Source organism: Cydia strobilella, chromosome 16 (assembly GCF_947568885.1).
Source record: "Cydia strobilella chromosome 16, ilCydStro3.1, whole genome shotgun sequence".
Taxonomy (NCBI): Eukaryota; Metazoa; Arthropoda; class Insecta; order Lepidoptera; family Tortricidae; genus Cydia; species Cydia strobilella.
Genome location: NC_086056.1, coordinates 8,823,499 through 8,843,530, shown reverse-complemented (window position 1 = coordinate 8,843,530; position 20,032 = coordinate 8,823,499). Strand labels below are relative to the sequence as shown.

The 20,032-nt window shown below is 38.9% G+C and overlaps 2 protein-coding genes across 2 annotated transcripts in view; one reads left to right on the top strand and one right to left on the bottom strand.

The window, feature by feature from the left end:
- LOC134748452 (CAAX prenyl protease 2) overlaps positions 1–20,032 on the bottom strand; it is a 109,292-nt gene that overhangs the window by 76,058 nt on the left and 13,202 nt on the right. The window lies entirely within an intron of this gene.
- On the top strand, positions 404–19,299 carry LOC134748448 (BTB/POZ domain-containing protein KCTD3). Its single transcript, XM_063683242.1, has 13 exons — positions 404–594; positions 6,377–6,690; positions 10,388–10,553; positions 10,995–11,071; positions 11,146–11,239; positions 11,871–12,088; positions 13,011–13,223; positions 13,450–13,566; positions 14,020–14,159; positions 14,870–15,044; positions 17,072–17,168; positions 18,056–18,255; positions 18,479–19,299. Exons 1-13 carry the CDS (start codon positions 548–550, stop codon positions 18,622–18,624), a joined length of 2,004 nt encoding a protein of 667 aa, XP_063539312.1. The 5' UTR covers positions 404–547; the 3' UTR covers positions 18,625–19,299.

Here is a 20,032-nt window from a genome sequence, read left to right as displayed (position 1 = left end):
GTATGAAAAACGCCTAATAGAGCTATTAGAATTTATAGAAAGCTTTATTAAAAAAAACTGTGTGTGTCAACGAGGCTTAAATGAAATCGAGCCAAGAACGAAACTATTTTTGATTATGGGTTCTGTGCAAAATAAATCATACTAATTTACTTACATTATTTTAAGTTACAACGACATTTTTGTATGTTTATTTTATAGTATTGTAGTTAAATTATAATGTTAAATAATTTTTTATAATTTTCTTTCAAATATGTAAAATTTTCATTGTATCGTTTATGTATTTGTTACTAACTTCTTTGAACAAAATCTAAATACCTTACCAAACTATCTAATTTCATCTTGAACCTTTTTTTAAAATACAGAACCCTAATCAAGACGTATTTGACATGACGTTGACAGTTCATTTACCTATATTACTTTGATTGGGGTTTGTTTGTTGACGGGAGACCTGAAAATTATGATTCAGTTCATTTAGAAAGTTGGAATATTTATGTTTCCACGTATATAATACAAGACAGTGTGCTAAAATATTATTTAATCGATTTAAATGACAAATTATCAGGAAATAGTCAACTTGAACGTCGGCGGGACAAAGTAAGCTTTAATTTTATTTATTTGCACAGATTGGAATGTAACTATTTAATGTAGATTCGAGTACGTATTATGAATAATCTGTATTAGATGATGTTGTGGATATTATTTACATCTCGTTGAACTAAGGCTGTATCAATGTGAAACGATAAAAATGTCTGTACTGTTTCTAACGTGGATTTCACAAATACATTAGAAACATTTAATTAGTTACCCTTTTGTCGTGCCTCTCAGAGCCGGGTGGTAGAAAGATTGTGATTGTGATGTCAAATGTTTTATTAATTTATATAGTTGATTAAATCTTAATCATATATTTATGGTACTAATACTACTAATCCTTATTGCGCGGATACCAGGTTCCGCAAGGGCAGTGGAAAATAAACAGTCACTGTTCGCATATCAATTTGTTTTATTGTCTTGAATACACAAATATACTTGTAAAATAGGGAGCCACGTCCGATCATCAGCGTAGTCGATACCAAAGAGAATAGTAGATAAATTCATAGTGACATATACAGAAAGGAGGTTAGGTGTGATACACACATGCGTAGGTATTATAAGGGTGCTAATACAATATTTCTAACACTTCCCCTCATACTTATAAGACCAATGCATAAACACAACATGAGCACACAGAACATTATACAAAACAAGAATAAGTTATCAATGTGTATTGGCACATCCCTGATAAAAGGCTTGAACTCAATATAATATCAATTATATTAGTTTACATTTACAATAATGCTTGCCTTAAGTAGAGACTAACTCTATCCATATACACATTCGTATAATAACATGCTTTCACACGACACAAACATGGACAAAGTGAAGAGACAGTGCATGCTATTTTTACGATTGCACATGTACATTTGTAAGCAAAATAAACTATTATATAATGACCTTACTTTCACACATGCAAACATACCCAATTATCTAACTTTATGTTCATGCTCTGAATGAATTTAGAATGTTTACATAGACTCAGCGGTTTGGTAAGTACATCGGCTATCATTTCTTCGGTTGGTAAGTATTTTACTGTTAACACATTATTATGTACCAAGTCCTTTATGTGGTGATACCGTACATCTATGTGCTTAGTACGCTTATGTGAATATTCTTTACAAAGTAAAAGCTTGTGCGCGCTCTGATTGTCATTAAACACAGTGATGTAAGGTTTCACATGTAAAATTTCAAACAAAATATTCTTGATGAAACATAGGTCTTTACATACATCATTAATTGAAATGAATTCACTTTCTGTAGAACTAAGTGCAACACACCGCTGTTTGCGTGATTCCCAATGTATACAGTTCGAGCCTAACTTTATTACAAAACCAGTATAAGAACGTCTATCTACATCATTAGCCCAGTCGGCATCAGCATATGCGGTTAAATTCAATTCTCTACTCTTTATAAAATATAAGGAATAGTTAATTGTTCCCGCTAGATATCTCAAAATCCGTTTCGCTGCAAGCCAATGACTTTTATTAAACTTTGAATTATACTGACTCAAATGGCTACAAGCATATGCTATGTCTGGCCTGGTACAAACAGCTAAGTACATCAAGGAACCAATAAGTTCTCTATAATTATAGGTTTCATCAAATAAGTTTTCTCCATCAGTTTCAAATTTACATCCTACAGACATAGGTGTAGAAACAGGTTTACAATTTTCCATATTAAACCGCTTAAGTACTTTCATAATATAGTCACTTTGATCCAACTTCAATACATCTCCCTCCCTTACGACATTGATGCCTAGACAACTCTTCAAGTTTCCTAAGTTTTTACAATGAAACTTACTTTGTAGTATATTAAAAAGATTATATTTACAAGAGTCGTTATAAGATAAAATGTAAAAGTGGTCTACATAAAGTGCAACTATTACTAAGCTATTTTTATCTTTACTTATATAGATACAAGGTTCATGTCTACTTTGAATAAACCCATTTTCACACAGTATTCTATTTACTTTGTTATTCCAAATTCTACTAGGTTGTTTAAGACCATAGATCCCTTTTTGCAACAAACAAACTTTATTTTTATGGTTATGATTAAAGCCTGGTGGAAGTTCCATATAAATGGTTTCCTCAAGGTCTCCATTGAGAAAAGCTGTGGTCACATCAATGTGATCTATGCTTAAATTATACTCACAAGCTAAAGCAAACAATATTCTCATTGTACTATGTCTTACAACTGGTGAAAATGTGTCTTTATAGTCCACACCAGGGACTTGTGTATAACCCATGGCAACAAGGCGCGCTTTAAATTTATCAAAATTACCCGATGCATCTGTTTTAATTTTATATACCCATTTTGACTTTATTACATTAATGTTATGTGGCCTATCAACTAATCTCCAAACTTTATTAGCTATGAGAGAGTCATACTCACACTTCATTGCGGTAGACCATTCTGCACCAAGGGGACCAGTGACAGCATCCTTATACGATAGGGGTACATCTAGATTGCAGACAGACGCAGCGTTGTGCGCTACCATGGAGTAGTCTGACGTATAATCAGCATACCTTTTGGGTTTTTGTGACCTTGTAGTACGTACGGGACGTGAGGAATGTACAGCCGGCGCATCAGCTGGGGGCAGGGCTTCCCCTGAATGTGACGGTCGCGGCGACAGCACTATAGACTCGCTCAACGAGTCACCTGAGCCTGAAGTAGAGCAGCCTGGCTCCTCATTCTCGCTTCCGGTACAGAATTCCTCTGAATCTGAAAACGCCATGGAAGAATCATCAGTTTTTTGATTATACATATGTTCTTCACTTCTTGAGTTACAGATTGGAATTTGCTCATTTTGAATAGACATTGAATCCTCATCAGTTTGACTAGAAACTAAATTTTCATTACTATCACTAGGGATTTCAATTACATTATCCTGACTAGGAATTAAATTATCATTATTTTCAATATTATTATGAGTAGATTTAGCATTATCATTATAAGTAAATTCAAATTCATAAAATATATTCTCATTGTCAGATTGGTTAAAACTTAGTTTATCTAAGTAGTTGTAAAATGTATCTTCTAAAAACACAACATTTCGAGACAAAATTACTTTCTTAGGGTTCAGTGGGTCCAAAAGCCTAAAACCTTTTGTTGTTTCACTGTAACCAACAAAAATATAAGGTTTGCTTCTAGGATCAAGTTTGCGACGATTTTCTTTAGGTATTAAGGAATAGGCAATACAGCCAAAGACGTGAAGATGCCTGAGGTCTGGTGTAGTGCCTGTCCAGAGCTCTTTAGGAGTACGTCCCGACAATGCACTTGTTGGACTCCTATTCTTTAAGTATGCGGCAGTCATAACTGCTTCACCCCAAAAACGCTTGCTGAGACCAGCTTCATATAGCATACATCTAGCTTTGTCAAGAAGAGTCCTATTCAGTCTCTCAGCAACACCACACTGCTGATGGCAATAAGGTACACTCTTCTGATGAACAATACCCTCTTTTCTAAGAAAATCAGCAAAGCTTTTGTTACAATATTCAGACCCAAAATCTGTCCGAAGTGTTTTAATTGGCAATCCTAATTGTTTTTCTACCAAATTCTTATAAGTAATAAAATGTTCAATTACCTCGGATTTATGACGCATGAGGAAGATGTGTGACTTCCTGGTGTAGTCGTCAGTCATGGTTACCATGAACCTCGCACCGCCAATGCTGTCTTCTTGAAACGGACCTGCTACATCACTATGCACAAGTTGCAAAGGTTTGTTTGCACGTGTAGCCTCGCCCACGGGATACGGCAAGGAAACTTGCTTCCCAAGCAGACAGGTCTCACACTTTACACCAGAAGTTTCCTGAAATTTGATGCCGGTTGCAGGATCATCCCTTAGAGTACACATGCTTTTAAAGCTAAGGTGACCTAAACGGGAATGTAGAAGTTGAACTGGCAGAGAAGAAACAGCTACATTAGCACTCTGTGTATTTTGCCTATTATGCAAGAACATGGAAGAATGCACTTCTTGCGAAGTTCCTTTCCCTTGACTACACCCAACCCATTCATATAAACCATTCCTATTAAATGCCGAGGTAATAGGGTTGCCATGAATTTTACAACTATTATATATATTACATTTATCTTTGGTAAAAACTACAGTATAGCCTATATCACACAATTTACTCTCAGATAACAAATTAGCGGTCAAGTTAGGGACATATAATACCTTATTAAGTTTATCGATGACACCACCCACTAGTAGTTCCCCGACACCTTCAGCTGATATAGAGTCATCATTGGCCAGAGTCACTTTACTTCCTTCGCCCGGCAACTCCTTGTAGTCCTTCAGGATTGTCTTGTCATTGCAAAGATGATTGGAGCAACCAGAGTCCAGGTAAAAGGTTGACTTCTTAGCAAAGAATGCTTTCGATGACTCGGTAGCTAGAAGTGACCGATTCTTCACCTTGTCTTTCCTATATTTGAAGCATTTGCTTTTTACGTGGCCTCCTTTTCCGCAGTAGTGACAAATAACTTGCTTTTGTTGTCTCGGTGTTGCACTGACGGAATGATTTCTTGCCTTGGAAAACATAGCGGCTTCATCCACATAGGAAGATCCTTCCTTTTTCCGCGATTCTTCTTGGAGAAGGCGAGATCTCACCATGTCAGCGGTGAGGTTGTTGTCGGCAATATTCGCAGTCTCGAGGTTGCTTACCAGGGCGTCGTATTCATCTGGCAGTCCGCTAAGAAGTAGTTCCACCACTTCTTTGTCTTCAATATTTTTATCAATGTCCGCTAGTTGATGCACGAGGGACATCACCGCTTCCAGGTAACGGGACATGCAATTAAATTGCTTATATTCTATACGATGCAACTGCCGCAAGAGCAGCACGCGCCTGTACAGACCTTTATTCTCAAATACCGATTTGAGGTTATCCCATGCTTCCTTTGAAGTAGTAGCCTGTCGAATGTGTTGTAGGCACGCGGTCGACACGCTGAGACCGATGCGAGCCAATGCTCGTTTGACGTGCGACGGGTCCACGTCTGTCCCTTCCACAGTCTCCCACAAGCCGTCGAGGGTCAGCAGCATCCTGATCTGGTACTTCCACGTCTGGTAGTTTTCAGAGCCTCGCAGCTTTTCAATTGATTGATTTGATTGGCTGGAGTAGCTTGGAGAATGATTCAACTCGGCGGCCATGATAAATGCGCTTACCGGCGATCCGAAGTAGAACCCACGTGGAGACGGCGTGACAGTGAACAGCGAGTGTAAATCGTGACTGGGCCCATAACCTATTGCGCGGATACCAGGTTCCGCAAGGGCAGTGGAAAATAAACAGTCACTGTTCGCATATCAATTTGTTTTATTGTCTTGAATACACAAATATACTTGTAAAATAGGGAGCCACGTCCGATCATCAGCGTAGTCGATACCAAAGAGAATAGTAGATAAATTCATAGTGACATATACAGAAAGGAGGTTAGGTGTGATACACACATGCGTAGGTATTATAAGGGTGCTAATACAATATTTCTAACAATCCTTTGGTATTGAAGTCCCTTATAGAATAGAATTATTCAATGTTATACCTACTAATCCATCTAACACTATAGACACACCATTGTGATATGCAAACTTTTAGTACTGTGAAACTTAATAGCATGTTATTTACTTATCTACTTTTTAAGAGTTAAGGAGAAATATGTGTGTAATATTTATATTACAGCATAGTATTAACATAATATTATATTAATTTAATAAGGGAGGCACACAGCAACTAAAACCCAATTTTTTAAACCTATATATAAGATTAATTACATAATTTTCATAATATTTCAGATTTGCTACATCCTGGCACACACTGACATGGGTGCCAGACACATTTTTCACAGCTCTACTCAGTGGGCGCATACCTACAGTCAGAGATGAAACTGGTGCTATATTCATAGACCGAGATCCAAACTTGTTTGGGCTCATCTTAAATTTCCTCCGAACCAGAGACATAGACTTGAATAATGTCAACATTAGAGCACTCAGACACGAGTGTGACTACTTTGGCATCACTCCCCTTAGCAGGAGACTGGCTCTATGTGATGAGATGAATCATTCTTCATGTGGAGATGTGCTCTTCTATGGATACCTACCACCACCTTGTAAGTAAAGTAAACATTTTATTAATGTTAATCTATAAAAAAAAATATGCTCGAAAATAGCATAAAACTTTTCAGTTGAGTTAGGATTGATGGTAAAAAATAATATTATTTACAGGATTTTTAAATGGATTCCCAAACTGGTATACATGGGTTAAATTTCACATGAGAATTAGATATTTACCCCCATAACATCATGTAGAGATAATGGGCCTTATGACTTGATCCCCATCATTCATTTCATTCTTCCATTACTTTATTGCTGGGATTGAAAATCAACAATGAAAATGGCAAAATATTTATTTAAAATAAGTCGGTACAATAAACTAAAGACTTATTTACTAATTTATTATGTAAGAAACTTATCTTAACATGCAATGCAAACTCGGTATGAGTGGTCCCCGCACTAGGCAAGCCTGTATTGCACTTACGTATAGTACTTAGTGTGGTACAGATAAGGTAAGGTCGGTGGACACAACAGTCAAGTGAAGCCTGGGTAGCTTCTGCCTTTAGGCTATGCAGGCTTTTTGTGGGTTACGGCTATTATGGTACAGTCGCCATCAGATATATCGGAGTGGCCGAGGTGCTCAAAAATATCTGAACATGCACCTAGCGCCTTGACAATAGAGGCGTGTTCAGATATTTGTGATCACCTTGGCCGCTCCGATATATCTGATGGCGACTGTACTTAGAGTTTTTGGGTGGCCAGCACGGACGCACCTAAAATTTAAAAAAAAGTTTGGAACCCCTTCTCTAAGTACTGCTTGACTATTTTCATTAAATGTGCAGTAAAAGTTTTATCATACATTTATAATATGATATAATCTAAAACCTTGTTTTTTTTTTTATCTAAGCCATTATGGCTTAATGGCATATCTGTGTTATCTCTAATGTCAATTATGAGTGCTTTAGATTACCAAAATATATTTAGCTTGCATATCCATATCAGTTATATTATATGTAAACAAGGCATAATATATAGATAGATAGATAAAATGTTTATTTGTTTGCTGCAAATACACACAATTTAGAAATATCGGCAAACAGAAAAATAGACAATTAACAAAATACACAATCGATTAAAACAAAATACAAAATCTTATAAATATTAGAGACACAGGTATTAAATATAGTTATTTTTTTGGGTTTCTTGTAACTTATGCAGTCATATAAATAAAATATATTTTGAAATTTATCAGTAAATCTTTAGAGTAGTAAAATATGGAAAGAAATGTACACACTTCTGTGAATAAATTTAAAAATATGCGTCTTGTCCCCAATTCGTATTGAACTAAGAGTAGATAAACGGGATCCTAATTGATAGCCTAAACCGTCTTTTACAGTCTAGTTCTTATTGTCTTTGATTTATATAGACTTTTGTAAGGCTATCACCCACATATTCTTACAATCGTATTTTATACAATTGTGATATAATAGAGAGCTTTTCAGTCGAGTATCGTGTTTAAGCAACGAAGCTTGCTGAGTTGCTTAAGTTAAGGTACGAGATTGAAAATCTTGATTATGTCACTATTGTATACAATACTTTTTCTACGAGACAAAAAAATAATGCTTTCAACTAGTAGAATAATATAGGTAAACAAACCAAAAGTATACAGCTAAGTTACGCAAGCTGCCGCAGCCCGCGATACCTTCATACTCGTACGCGCCCCGGCCGCCGGGCCTAGTGCCCCCGGCGGGTTGGTCAACGACACCTCCTCGTCACTCATGAGGCCCTGGTACCTGCTCCTTGCTAAATTCAATTTTAAGACAGTTTTTTTCTCGATTTTGGCCACCGTAGCCTATGGAGACTAACAAGCAACGCTAAGCGGTTTTCGTAGGGTATGAATGTTGCTATATGAAGGGTGTCACATGCGCGTTTCTTACTTATGAAGCAATTGTTTCTACTCCAACATAAAATAAAATGTTTTTGTTGGCCAACCAATCACAAAGCAGATGCGACGCAGCGTGTTTAAGTAGGCTAATTTTCATTGAATCGAGTCTCCTTAAACAAGAAATATTTTATCGAAATGTATGAAGTTTTATTTTCAAAAATTTTATACTTGACTAAACCGTATCGATAAAATTCTTATGCGTGAGTCGGAAGTGCCGTAGACTAGTTAGTTAGTTAGTTTTGCTGGGCATTTTCCGCAACTCGACATCCAATGTGCCTATTTTGCGTGAAACGAGGTAGCGCTACTCTAACCACCCCAGCTCCTCCACGAAGCCTAGCAAGGTCTTCAGGTTGCTAGTTGCTTCCTTTAGTGTGCATGGATTCCCTAGGTATTTGCTCCTATATACTTCTACCTGTTTACAGTCTAGGAGAATATGTTTTGTTGTTTCTTCTTCTGCCATGCACGCTCTGCACATGGGGCTGTCCGTTTTACCCATAATATGTAGGTGTTTGTTTAGTGTGTTATGTCCTGTTATTAATCCTACTATTTTACGTAGTTGGCTTCTTGGTGTTTTCAGTAATATTTTGGTAAGTTTGTGGTTCAGTTCCGGTAGAATTTCTTTGGTTTGCCTGCATGTCTTCATTTCATTCCAGTACTTGTTGTGCAGTTGTCTGTGATGTTGTTCTAGCTGGTTGTGTATGTAGGATATTGGTAGGGGCATGATTGGCTCGGGTCCATATGCCGGTGTTTCTGAACCTTTCCTGGCCAGTTCATCCGCTGCATCGTTTCCTCTTGATCCACTATGCCCCTTTATCCATTGTACTGTTACTTTGTTGCCTTCTTTGCTCACTTCAGTGAGGCTTCGATGACATTCAAGTATAAGCTCTGAAGTAAGTTTGTCGCTGCATAGCGCTTGTAGTACCGATTTACTGTCTGACAGTATTAGTATGGTTTCGTGTTTCACTTGTCGTCTTGTAATAGCATTGCAAGCTTCTATTATTCCTAAACATTCAGCTTGGAATACCGTATTGTGTTCACCAAGGGACTTTGTGATGTGTATGTTCAGGTCCTCTGAGAAGACACCACATCCTGTCCCTTCGTTTGTCTTTGAGCCATCTGTGAATATTCTTAGGCCGTAGACTATCCAACGTTGAAAAGAGTAAGGTTGTAATACACAGATTATACTCGACGAGTAGAAAAAAGCTATTTAGTAAGTCTAGCAGTTTGTTTATTCTGTAGACTATAACACGTCCATACTAACTAATATTATAAATGCGAAGTGTGTCTGTCTGTCTGTTACCTCTTCACGCTTAAACTGCTGAACCGATCTAGTCGAAATTTGGTATAGAGATTGAGTCCCGGGGAAGGACTTTATGCTAGAAATCATCCTTTAAGGGGGTGAAAAGGAGGGTCCACTTTTGTATGAGAAATCGATAAAAAGCAGATTGGATAAAAAATAAGCTACCTACCCAAACTACTAACTACGCAGACGAAGTCGCGGGCAAAAGCTAGTTACAAATAAAGAAATAAAAAATATGAACTCTTTGCCTGGTGCATGACCACAAAAGTTACAATATGATTTCAACCTTAGCACTCCATTTTAAAGTTCAGATTAGATTGCATTCGATAAAAAAAAAGTCGTCTAATTAAATAACCAAAACGTAACAATAACATTTTGAATATACAATTATTATTTTTTGTACAAATATTGTAACTTGGAGCTTCCTGGGCTTTGGGGTTTATATAAAACTTAAACATGTAAGAATTAATGTAGTAGTCCTTAATTCATGAATGTATTTTGTTTGCAGTAAACACTCCATTACCAAGCAACAGCAGCAATAGAAATAGCAATGGATGTTCTAGAAAGAACTCCACCGCGTCAAATGCTGATGCACCATGTAATAGGACACACTCAAGGAACTCTTCCCTGGACCTGAGGACTGTGGGCAGGATACCTTCGCAGGACCAATTGAGGTCAGTTTCAATTTCCATATTTTCTTTCGGAAAATACTGTAAAACAACCCAACTAAAATATAGTCCATTATCTTCCAACTATAGCTATGGTCCAGAACTAACTCAAATATCTTCGTTTTGGGGTGAAACTATCGTCATAATTAAAAATATCACACAACCGATAAGAATATCCGGTATTGGCACAGATTATATAATAGTTCTTACGAAGTATTGGTACTAAATTACGTAATAAACTATTGGACCATTAAATAGTTGTCGTATTGGATTATAGTTAGGTGGTTTTATGGTACAACAAGTATCCTGAAAATTGTATAAAATAAAATTCAAAAGTAATTTAATACCGAAACCTGGATATTTATTTTGTAGAAAATTTTATATAGATTATTAACGAAAAAGACAATGGTTGTAATGTTAGAAATTAAATGTTGATATTGTTTTCAGTCGATGTGGCCGTGGACATTCCAGAGCCGCTTCTTTAGGCAATGCAGACTGTTATAAAGGGATACGCCCGCCGGAATGTAAGTTCCAATACAAATTATATACTTACTCTATTTCCAACCCTATTGCCTTCACAATTAAGTTTTTTTTCCAGTAAACGCGTGGGCAGACAGCATGAAAGTTCAAATTATAAAGGCACACCACAATTGGATCGCGGTTGCATACACACATTTCGTTACTGGATACAGGTATGTCTTAAAAGGCCCTAATAAACCATTTTTAGGGTTCCGTACCCAAAGGGTAAAAACGGGACCCTATTACTAAGACTCCGCTGTCAGTCTGTCCGTCTGTCTGTCACCAGGTTGTATCTCATGAACCGTGATAGCTAGACAGTTGAAATTTTCACAGATGATGTATTTCTGTTGCCGCTATAACAACAAATACTAAAAACAGAATAATATACTTATTTAAATGGGGCTCCCATACAACAAACGTGATTTTTTTCCTGATTTTTTTTCGTAATGGTACGGAACCCTTCGTGCGCGAGTCCGACTCGCACTTGGCCGGTTTTATATTTATTTTATTTGTTTTACTTAATTAAATTAGTCATCAATTAACCCTGCAAAGTATACCGCAGACTTTGATTTCGTATCGACAAATTTTATAAAATCGTAGCATATTTGGAACACTTAAGGAATAATCTAGTACTAACACGAATTTGATGGTGATTTTAGGTATAGGAGTTTCATTTTCTATAGGTAACAATGCGTAATCGATAAAAAATACGATAAATAGTTTCATGGGAAAGGTCCGTGGAACGTTGCATTTATTTTTATTAATCTGAACACCAATTGTCTTTTGTAACACTTGTTTCATCAGATTGACAGATTCATGCGGATGGTATGTCGTGTTCCAATCGCCCGTCCAAGACTCTGTGATAGAGAGGATAGCGTTGAACGCCAAGACGGGCGGCGGGGCAACGGCCAGCGGCACGAACACTACGGGGACTGATGTCATGTTGGGCATAGCGAGCGGGCCGCTGGTACGGTTGTGGGCGTTCTCTACGCATAGCGAGCCTGTCCGGAGGACATTAGTTGGTGAGATTCATTTGACACTATAATTAGACAGTGGTAGAGGGAATAGTTGAGTGACAATACGGGCGGCGGGGCGACGGCCATCGGCACGAACACTACGGGAACCGATGTCGTGTTGGGCATAGCGAGCGGGCCGCTGGTTTGGTTGTGGGCGTTCTCTACGCGTAGCGCCTGTCCGGAGGATATTACTAGGTGAGGTTCATTTGACACTGTATTCAGACAATTGTGGAAACGGCAAAACTGAATGAATAGGTGGATAGAAGAAGTAGCGACGGCCAGCGGCACGAACACTACGGGAACCGATGTCATGTTGGGCATAGCTATCGGGCCGCTGGTTCAGTTGTGGGTGGTCCCTACGCGTAGCGAGCCTGTCCGGAGGACATTCATAGGTGAGGTTCATTTGGCATTTTTTTTCGATCATATGAAACGACAAAATCGAATGAGTATCTACTCACCTCCTCTTCTACCCATCTGGGTAGAAGACGAAGTGACAGCTAGGGTCACGAATGTTACGGGGACCGATGTCATGTACATAGCGAGTGAGCCGCTGGGTCGATTGTGGGCGTTCTCTTCGCATAGCGAGTCCATAAGGAGAACATTAGTTGGTGAGATTCGCTTGTCAGTACATTCAGACTAAGGTAGAAACCGCAACATTTGAAAAAATTGGCAGTAGAGGTACGACGGCGGGGGCGAAATCTATGAATGAGAGGGAGTGATATTTTTTTCGAAATGTATAAATTAGACACATAATAAAATAATAACATACCTACTTCACATACTTATGAGCTAGGAAGCAATTCAAGTCTAGCACTAAAGAGATCTTGTATTTGTATTCTGCTAATGATAGTCTAGACCTTTTATGTTACTACGTGCATTACACATATATTGTAGATTTTCAGCATTATTTGACACATTAAACTTACAGGCACATTCAACTTGGGTGTTCGGGTGGAGCACCTGCTATTCGTCGGGCCACAACTGGTGGCCCTGAGCGGAGCGGGCGCGCGGAGCAAGGCGGGCGTGTGGCACACCAGCACGCAGCACTGGCAGACGCAGGACGTGGCGCATCTCAGCACACACGACACCGCCGGCTCGTTCCTGCTGCTGGGGACCAACACGGGCGCCATCAACTATATAGGTAACACAAACCATCTTATATCTCCTTTATTTTTGTAGCTGACCATAATCATGTTTAAGTCGAAGCGGCCGGTTATTCTTAAAACGTAGCAACCTCTTACAAACCTCTGTAAATTGAGAAACTAACAAAAGAAATGTGTCTTTATGCATAACTTCTTCTCAATGATTTTTCTTGGATAGGTCTTCTATTCTCACATTATATTTATGTAGGATAATTTTGTCCACAGATATGCAAAAATTCCCGCTCCGTATGAAGGACAATGATCTACTAGTCACTCAGTTGTATAAGGACCCCAATCAAGAACCCATCACATCCATATCAGTGTACCTCACCCCTAAGACCAGTAAGTAACAATAAAAGGAAAATAAAAGCCATAAAAATGTTTGTAATATAGCGCTTAATTAATTACCTACCTCATGTTCCTCTTTCCAAGTAAAAAAAAGATCAAGCTCTATTAAGGGTGCACCCCAGTTATCGACGCGGAATCGATTTAATTAAACGAGTCAATAAAGCTCCTATTTCCATGTTAATGGAGCGATAAAACATCGAACGTTGTCGCCTGCCGCTGGCTCTACATCGGCAGATGACTTATGCAGTTAATGCAGTTTGAAGTACCTACGTAACATCATCAGCTCAAACCTATTCGACGTCGATTACAATGGAGTGGGACCCTACTCATTTTCTTAGATGTATAATAATATCAATTAGGCACATCCATTGAAATTTTTAATGTGCCTAGGCGACTCTTTTTTTAATATTTGTTTATCTACCAAATAAACCTGAATTATTTGTGTAGATCTGTGCGGCAACTGGATAGAGATAGCATATGGTACTCGGTACGGCTCAGTACGGGTCATAGTGCAGCATCCAGAAACCGTGGGCCACGGGCCGCAACTCTTCCAGACCTTCACCGTCCACCAGAGCACTGTCACCAAGGTACTTACAATTTTTACTGACAATTACTACAAAAATATAATTCGGTCTTCGTGGTAGCCCAACACGGTGAACTGTTTAGTCGCCAAAGTAAATATTACGGTGCACGTTTGGACTCCTAACGAAATAAAGGAAGAATGAAAAAAATCATCGCCTTCGCCCATTTTTGTCATCGGCGGCTTTGCGATACCGCTATTGCACTAGCTACTGAACCATATCAAATTTTTGGTCCTTTGTCAGGATTGCGGGGGGACTTGGCGAGTGTTATGGTTTTTATAAACGTCAACTAACCACTAGAAGCTAGCTAAAGGTTTGCAGTTGGGCAGAGGAAAGGGAAGGTTATGCTGCAGCCACAGCATATGGTGGCCAGTTAGAGGCTAATGGCCCACTTGCAAATCGTCGGATATCGACAACAGTTGTGAGTTCACCACGTTGGAATACCGAAGGTTAAATTGGGGGTCCCTTTGTTTGACATAATTATTGAAAGTGATAATGTAATGATATTCAGATTATCATTAGAATTCTGAAACCGTTAACCTTTCAGGATTTTCGTAAGGTTATCCTATAGATAGGTTAGGTTTGTTTTATGGCAATCCTAAATTATGACTAACGAAAATGCGGACAAACAATACATTATGAAACTTTATGGGAAACAAAAGAGACCCGTTAAATTGCGTACGACTGCTAATACTACATGACGATGTCTCTTTCAGGTCTCTCTATCAGAAAACTACCTAATATCGGTATGCAGCGAATACAACCACGTCCGCTCCTGGCGAGTGACTCGCTTCCGAGGAATGATCTCCACCCAACCCGGCACCACGCCCAAGGCTGCCTTCAAAGTGCTCGCGCTAGAGGCCCCCACCGCCCAGCCACACAACGACTGCGGTACTTTCAACCTTAAGCATGTTACAATAAGCTTCAATTCGATTATGGAAGCTGTAGTTAGTTTCTTCAACCATGTGATATGGGGAGCGCCGAGTCGAGAACCTAAGCAAAGTGGAATTATGCCAGAAGCAAGCTTCATTGTGCTGGCTCTAGAAGGTCCTACAGTTCAACCGTGTAATGATATTGGTAATATTTTACATGTTATTGACATCATAATGTTTATTTAGAGCGTTAAATTAACCCTAAATTTGAAAGCGTCAGTCTACGGTTACGGACTCTATTGGCGCGATCGTAGCTAGAACGCTTCATTTTAAACAATTTTGGGGTCAAATTAACGACGAAACATGTATAAAAGTGGAAGAGAGTCCCTCTGCGCTCAGTCTGCACTATAGGTAGCTTCTCAGTGACAATGGGATGATTTCGCCTTAAGATTGTAGGGCCATTACCATCTGAGCGTCGGGGCAATAAATCATTTTTATCGGAGTCTGTCGCTCGCACTCGTGGGGCTTATGGCGAGCCCAAGTGATGCTTGTAGTAGCAGCGATATTTTGCTATCGATAGATTTGTGTAAGTAAAATTTGTTGTCAATATTACAAAATAAATATTTTTATACATGAAGGGAAAAAATAACAAATAAATTACGAAATATGCCAAGATATTAAGAGGCCGGTGTCGATTTTAGTCGCAAAAATGTAAAATTGATAGATTTAGTCTGTGAAATTGTACACCTTTTGTTACCTAATTGAAATAACAAGTACTGGTTTCTATTAGCACGTCTTCTTATCTTACCTTTTATCAGATCAATTTTTTGAAAACAGACTCACTAAATTAGTAATGTTTGCTTTTCTGATGGACGTTTAGGTAAACGCGCGTAAAGCACTGATTTTGTCGCTCTTATTTGTAAATTTCGTAAAGTTTGGACTGCTAAACATGGTAATTTTGTATTACACATATCCTATACTCGCGACCTCATTATTAAAAGGCAAGATGAGAAGACGTGCTAATAGAAATCAATACTTGTTATTTAGATATTACGTAACAAAACGTGTATAATTTCAACGACTAAATCTATCAATTTTACATTTTTGCTCCAAAATCGACTACGGCCTCTTAAATAAATATTAAAATGAAATTACCACTCCATTACTAACGCCTGACTGACTGACTTGACAAACAATGAAAAATCGACACTAATCCATTTACTAAAGTTCGTTTTTTTTAGCATTAGAAAAAAGGTAAACAATCTTGACGTGTCTCTTTCTTCTTCTCCTAAGCCTATATCCCATGTCTCTTGGGGTCGGCCCTCCTAGTCCGTAAACGCCACTCTGGGCGTTTTTGTGTCATTTCTGGTTAAAGTGTCTCTTTATTGAATCAAATTTAAAATTTAAAAACGCTTTTAAAAAATTAGTTTATATTTTTTATGAAAGCAAAAGAATGTAAAAGATCGTATATGATTTATAATTGTCACATATTTGCTGTAACTTATTTTACAAAAGTAATTTTTAATAAAATGACACGTCAAGATCGCTTACCATCTTTCTAATGCAAAAAAACTAACCATAATGAGTACTATTTTTATTATTATATATTTATTACGACTATTCAATAACAAGCGAAAATTCCTACGCAGGTAGCAAACTATCGATAAGCACGTGTACTTTTTGCACATCCTTGTTGATAGCGGGTTTTATTGCCCCGAAGCTCAGATGGTAATGGCCCTACAATAATAGTACTTACTTGTTTAATGTAGCTCTACCATGAACTACATACTTGTTTTCAGCAAAAAGGTGTGTATTAATGACTTACAATGTACTGGCCTTGCGCCGTGCTTATACTTCACGAAGCACTTGGCGTGCAGACTTAGTGTAGATGACTTAAGACTCGAGTTAAATTATACCAAAATCGAAACTTCGTTCGGACACTAAATTTACCAATGGTGCATTAAAAATTGGTTTCCTTATACGTTACGAGTACTTAGTTTTATATTTCGTGAGAATAGAAAGTCTTATGAAACATTTTTTTCGCAGGACCATACGGCGAGCAAGATGAGGAACAGATTTTCATTCAGAAAGTAGTGCCGGATACGGACACGTTATATGTGCGCTTAGCGTCGAATGGAAGAAGGTATGCCCTAACAAGAAAACGTTATTTGTGAAACTTTTATGTTATTTCGCTTTAGAATCACGAGTTCTGTTCCGAAACTTTTTCGTACCATCCATTCCGTTACCTTCACATAAACTGTTCGACTAAACTTCGAGTTGACACTTTAAACTCGCGTTTTGTACACATGATTAATATAATTAACGGGTTTAACGCGATTAAATATCATTAGTTTCACTACCACAGCTAAGTGGCGTGGTGTTTTTCCGTGACCACAACTAGTGCAACCTAGCTGAAACGTCGGGAAAAAGGTAAAATAATGAAATTTTATCACGTCAGACCCGTTAATGACATTAATTATGTAAACTTTGAGTTCATATTAAATCACATTAACAACCGAGTCTATCGCGAATTTATTTTGTTACCTTTATTTAATATGTGTTTAAAATGCGAAAGTTTAAAAATGTTATAATAGTACATTTTACAACTAGTGTAAAAAGACATTTCACACGTGTTGTAAACGACGTTTTTTAATACAATTGCGAAAAAATAATAAATTAATATATCATTAGTAGAATCATACCACCAAACCAAACCAAAACCAAAAGTACCTATACAGCTAAGATACGCGAGCTGCCGCAGCCCGCGATACCTTCATACTCGTGCGCGCCCCGGCCGCGGCCGCCGCGGGCCCGGCGCGGGTTGGTCAACGACACCTCCTCATAACTCATGAGGCCCTGGTACCTGCTCCGCGCTAAATTCAATTTTAACTGCGTTTCGAAAGTATAGTTTGGAACTAAAAAGTAAAAAGCACTAGTTCGAGAAATTGAGCTTCTCGCACGCTACGCAGCCACAAAAAGTACCACTTTTTAAGCAACTGTATTAAAAATTAAGTTCGAGCGTATCCTCAGGGTATGCACAATCCGCTCCGTGGACGGGTCGGCCGTGTCGTGCTTCGCGGTCGCGGAGTGCGAGGGCGCGCTGCGGCCGCGCCGCCTGCTGCTGTGCGGGCACCGCTCCGGCGCCGCGCAGATGTGGGACCTCAGCGCCGCCATCGACAAGGCGGCCAAGCCCGCGCTCTCCGTCGGCACCGGCACCAGCACCAGTAGCGGTGAGATTACTTCATTCTATATCCTACTCTTATTAGGCATCCTGTACAACCAGGTTTGTTTAGATTTGTGACCCTTCTGAAAATCCGACGGTTTTTAGGAAAACCTCGATCGATCAAATGAAAATTTGGCAAATGTAACATCGGACTAAAATATTTGGAGGTTGAGATAGGTAACCGCCGCGGGCAGAAGCTATATACGATTTTAAAAGTTAAAACTTTGCAGCGGAAGGCGACGAGTCCCCGATCCCCGACGGCGGGCCGACGGCCGACGAGCTGGTGCGTCTCCTGTCGGCGTGCGACCTGGACGCCACGCCGGCGCCGCCGCCGCTGCTGCCGGCGTCGCCGTCGCCCAACCGACCGATACCGTGAGCTTTCTGCGGAGCACTCGCCAGACTTAGGGACTTCTTGCTACCGAGTTAGGGCCAATATGCACTTGCGGCTTTGTTATTTCGATTTTAGGACCTGTATAATGTTATATATTATTAACCGCCAACGCCAACATTATAGGATGGCGGGGCGCCGCCGAGGTTGCCCGCAAGTGCGTATGGATTTGGTCTCCATTCGACGATAAACGAGAGTTTTCTAGATTAGCTATGGAAGTTATTTTTCGGTGCGATAGAATTAACAAAAAACCGGCCAAGTGCGAGTCTGACTCGCGCACCGAGGGTTCCGTACTTTTTAGTATTTGTTGTTATAGCGGCAACAGAAATACATCATCTGTGAATATTTCAACTGTCTAAACAACTGTAAAAACAGTTCATTTTTATTTTTATTTTTTTATTTTTTATTCATTACATTTCACAGCATAACAGTGATCCAAAGCACTGTGAAACCAATAGACATTTCATACACATAGTACACAAATCTAAACTAACATATAACAGAAGAAGGCCGTTCATTCCTCGTCTCGCAGAACCTCAAGCATTCATAACACACGTCCAACCATCCACTCGCAAACACATCACAGTTTGGTGCTGATTCGAGGAGTGAGTTTAGCAGGTGCAAGGCTTGAACAAGCGGTGATTTACGGCGGGACACAGTTCGTACTGGTGGCAGCGCTAACAAATGGCGACAACGCGGTCGAAACAGAACTCTAGTCGGTGAGGGAACATATAGACGCAGCAACTGAGCTACTAGTTCATGAGATACAGCCTGGTGACAGATAGACAGACGGACAACGGAGTCTCAGTAATAGGGTCCCGTTTTTACCCTTTGGGTACGTAACCCTAAAAATGCTTAGCTAAATGTGTAGTCATCTAAGAACGCAGAAAAAATAATAACCGAATAAATCATACGTTTGTACGCTCAATTGCAAAAGTGCATGACTATTTTATGAATGAATTCATTCTATTGTACAGACATCAAGATAAACTGTGAATAAAAAAGTCCTGTAAGCTTCTGGCTTGTGCTCGCGAACATACCGGTATAATCCGTTCCTTGCGGCTCCGTATTTAGGTAGGACTACTGATAAGCCGTCGGAAAGTTTCCAAAATTGCGAAATTTCCACATAGAAAATTTTCGGAAACTTCTCATATAGGAATCGAAATATTCGATTTCAAAAATGGAAGTTTCCCTTGTTTCCAATGAGATCTTCCGGAAACTTTCTAACTTTTTGAAAACTTTCCGCACCTTGCACATTTGCAGGAGTTTCACCTGCTTAAAGGCTGTTTGCTTACAAAATTTAATTTGCTAGTGTATGAGTGATCTGATCTTACTATAATTTCAAGCAAGTATGATACACGAGTAAATAATATGGGTGAAATATCAATACAACGCT

What these genes read in the sequence shown, in the direction of transcription:
- LOC134748448 (XM_063683242.1), top strand. Translation starts at nt 548, where the DNA reads ATGACAAATTATCAGGAAATAGTCAACTTGAACGTCGGCGGGACAAA. An exon ending in TGGATACCTACCACCACCTT is followed by an intron (nt 6,691 to 10,387) that starts GTAAGTAAAGTA and finishes TTTTGTTTGCAG; the next exon opens with TAAACACTCCATTACCAAGC. An exon ending in ACCAGAGCACTGTCACCAAG is followed by an intron (nt 14,160 to 14,869) that starts GTACTTACAATT and finishes TGTCTCTTTCAG; the next exon opens with GTCTCTCTATCAGAAAACTA.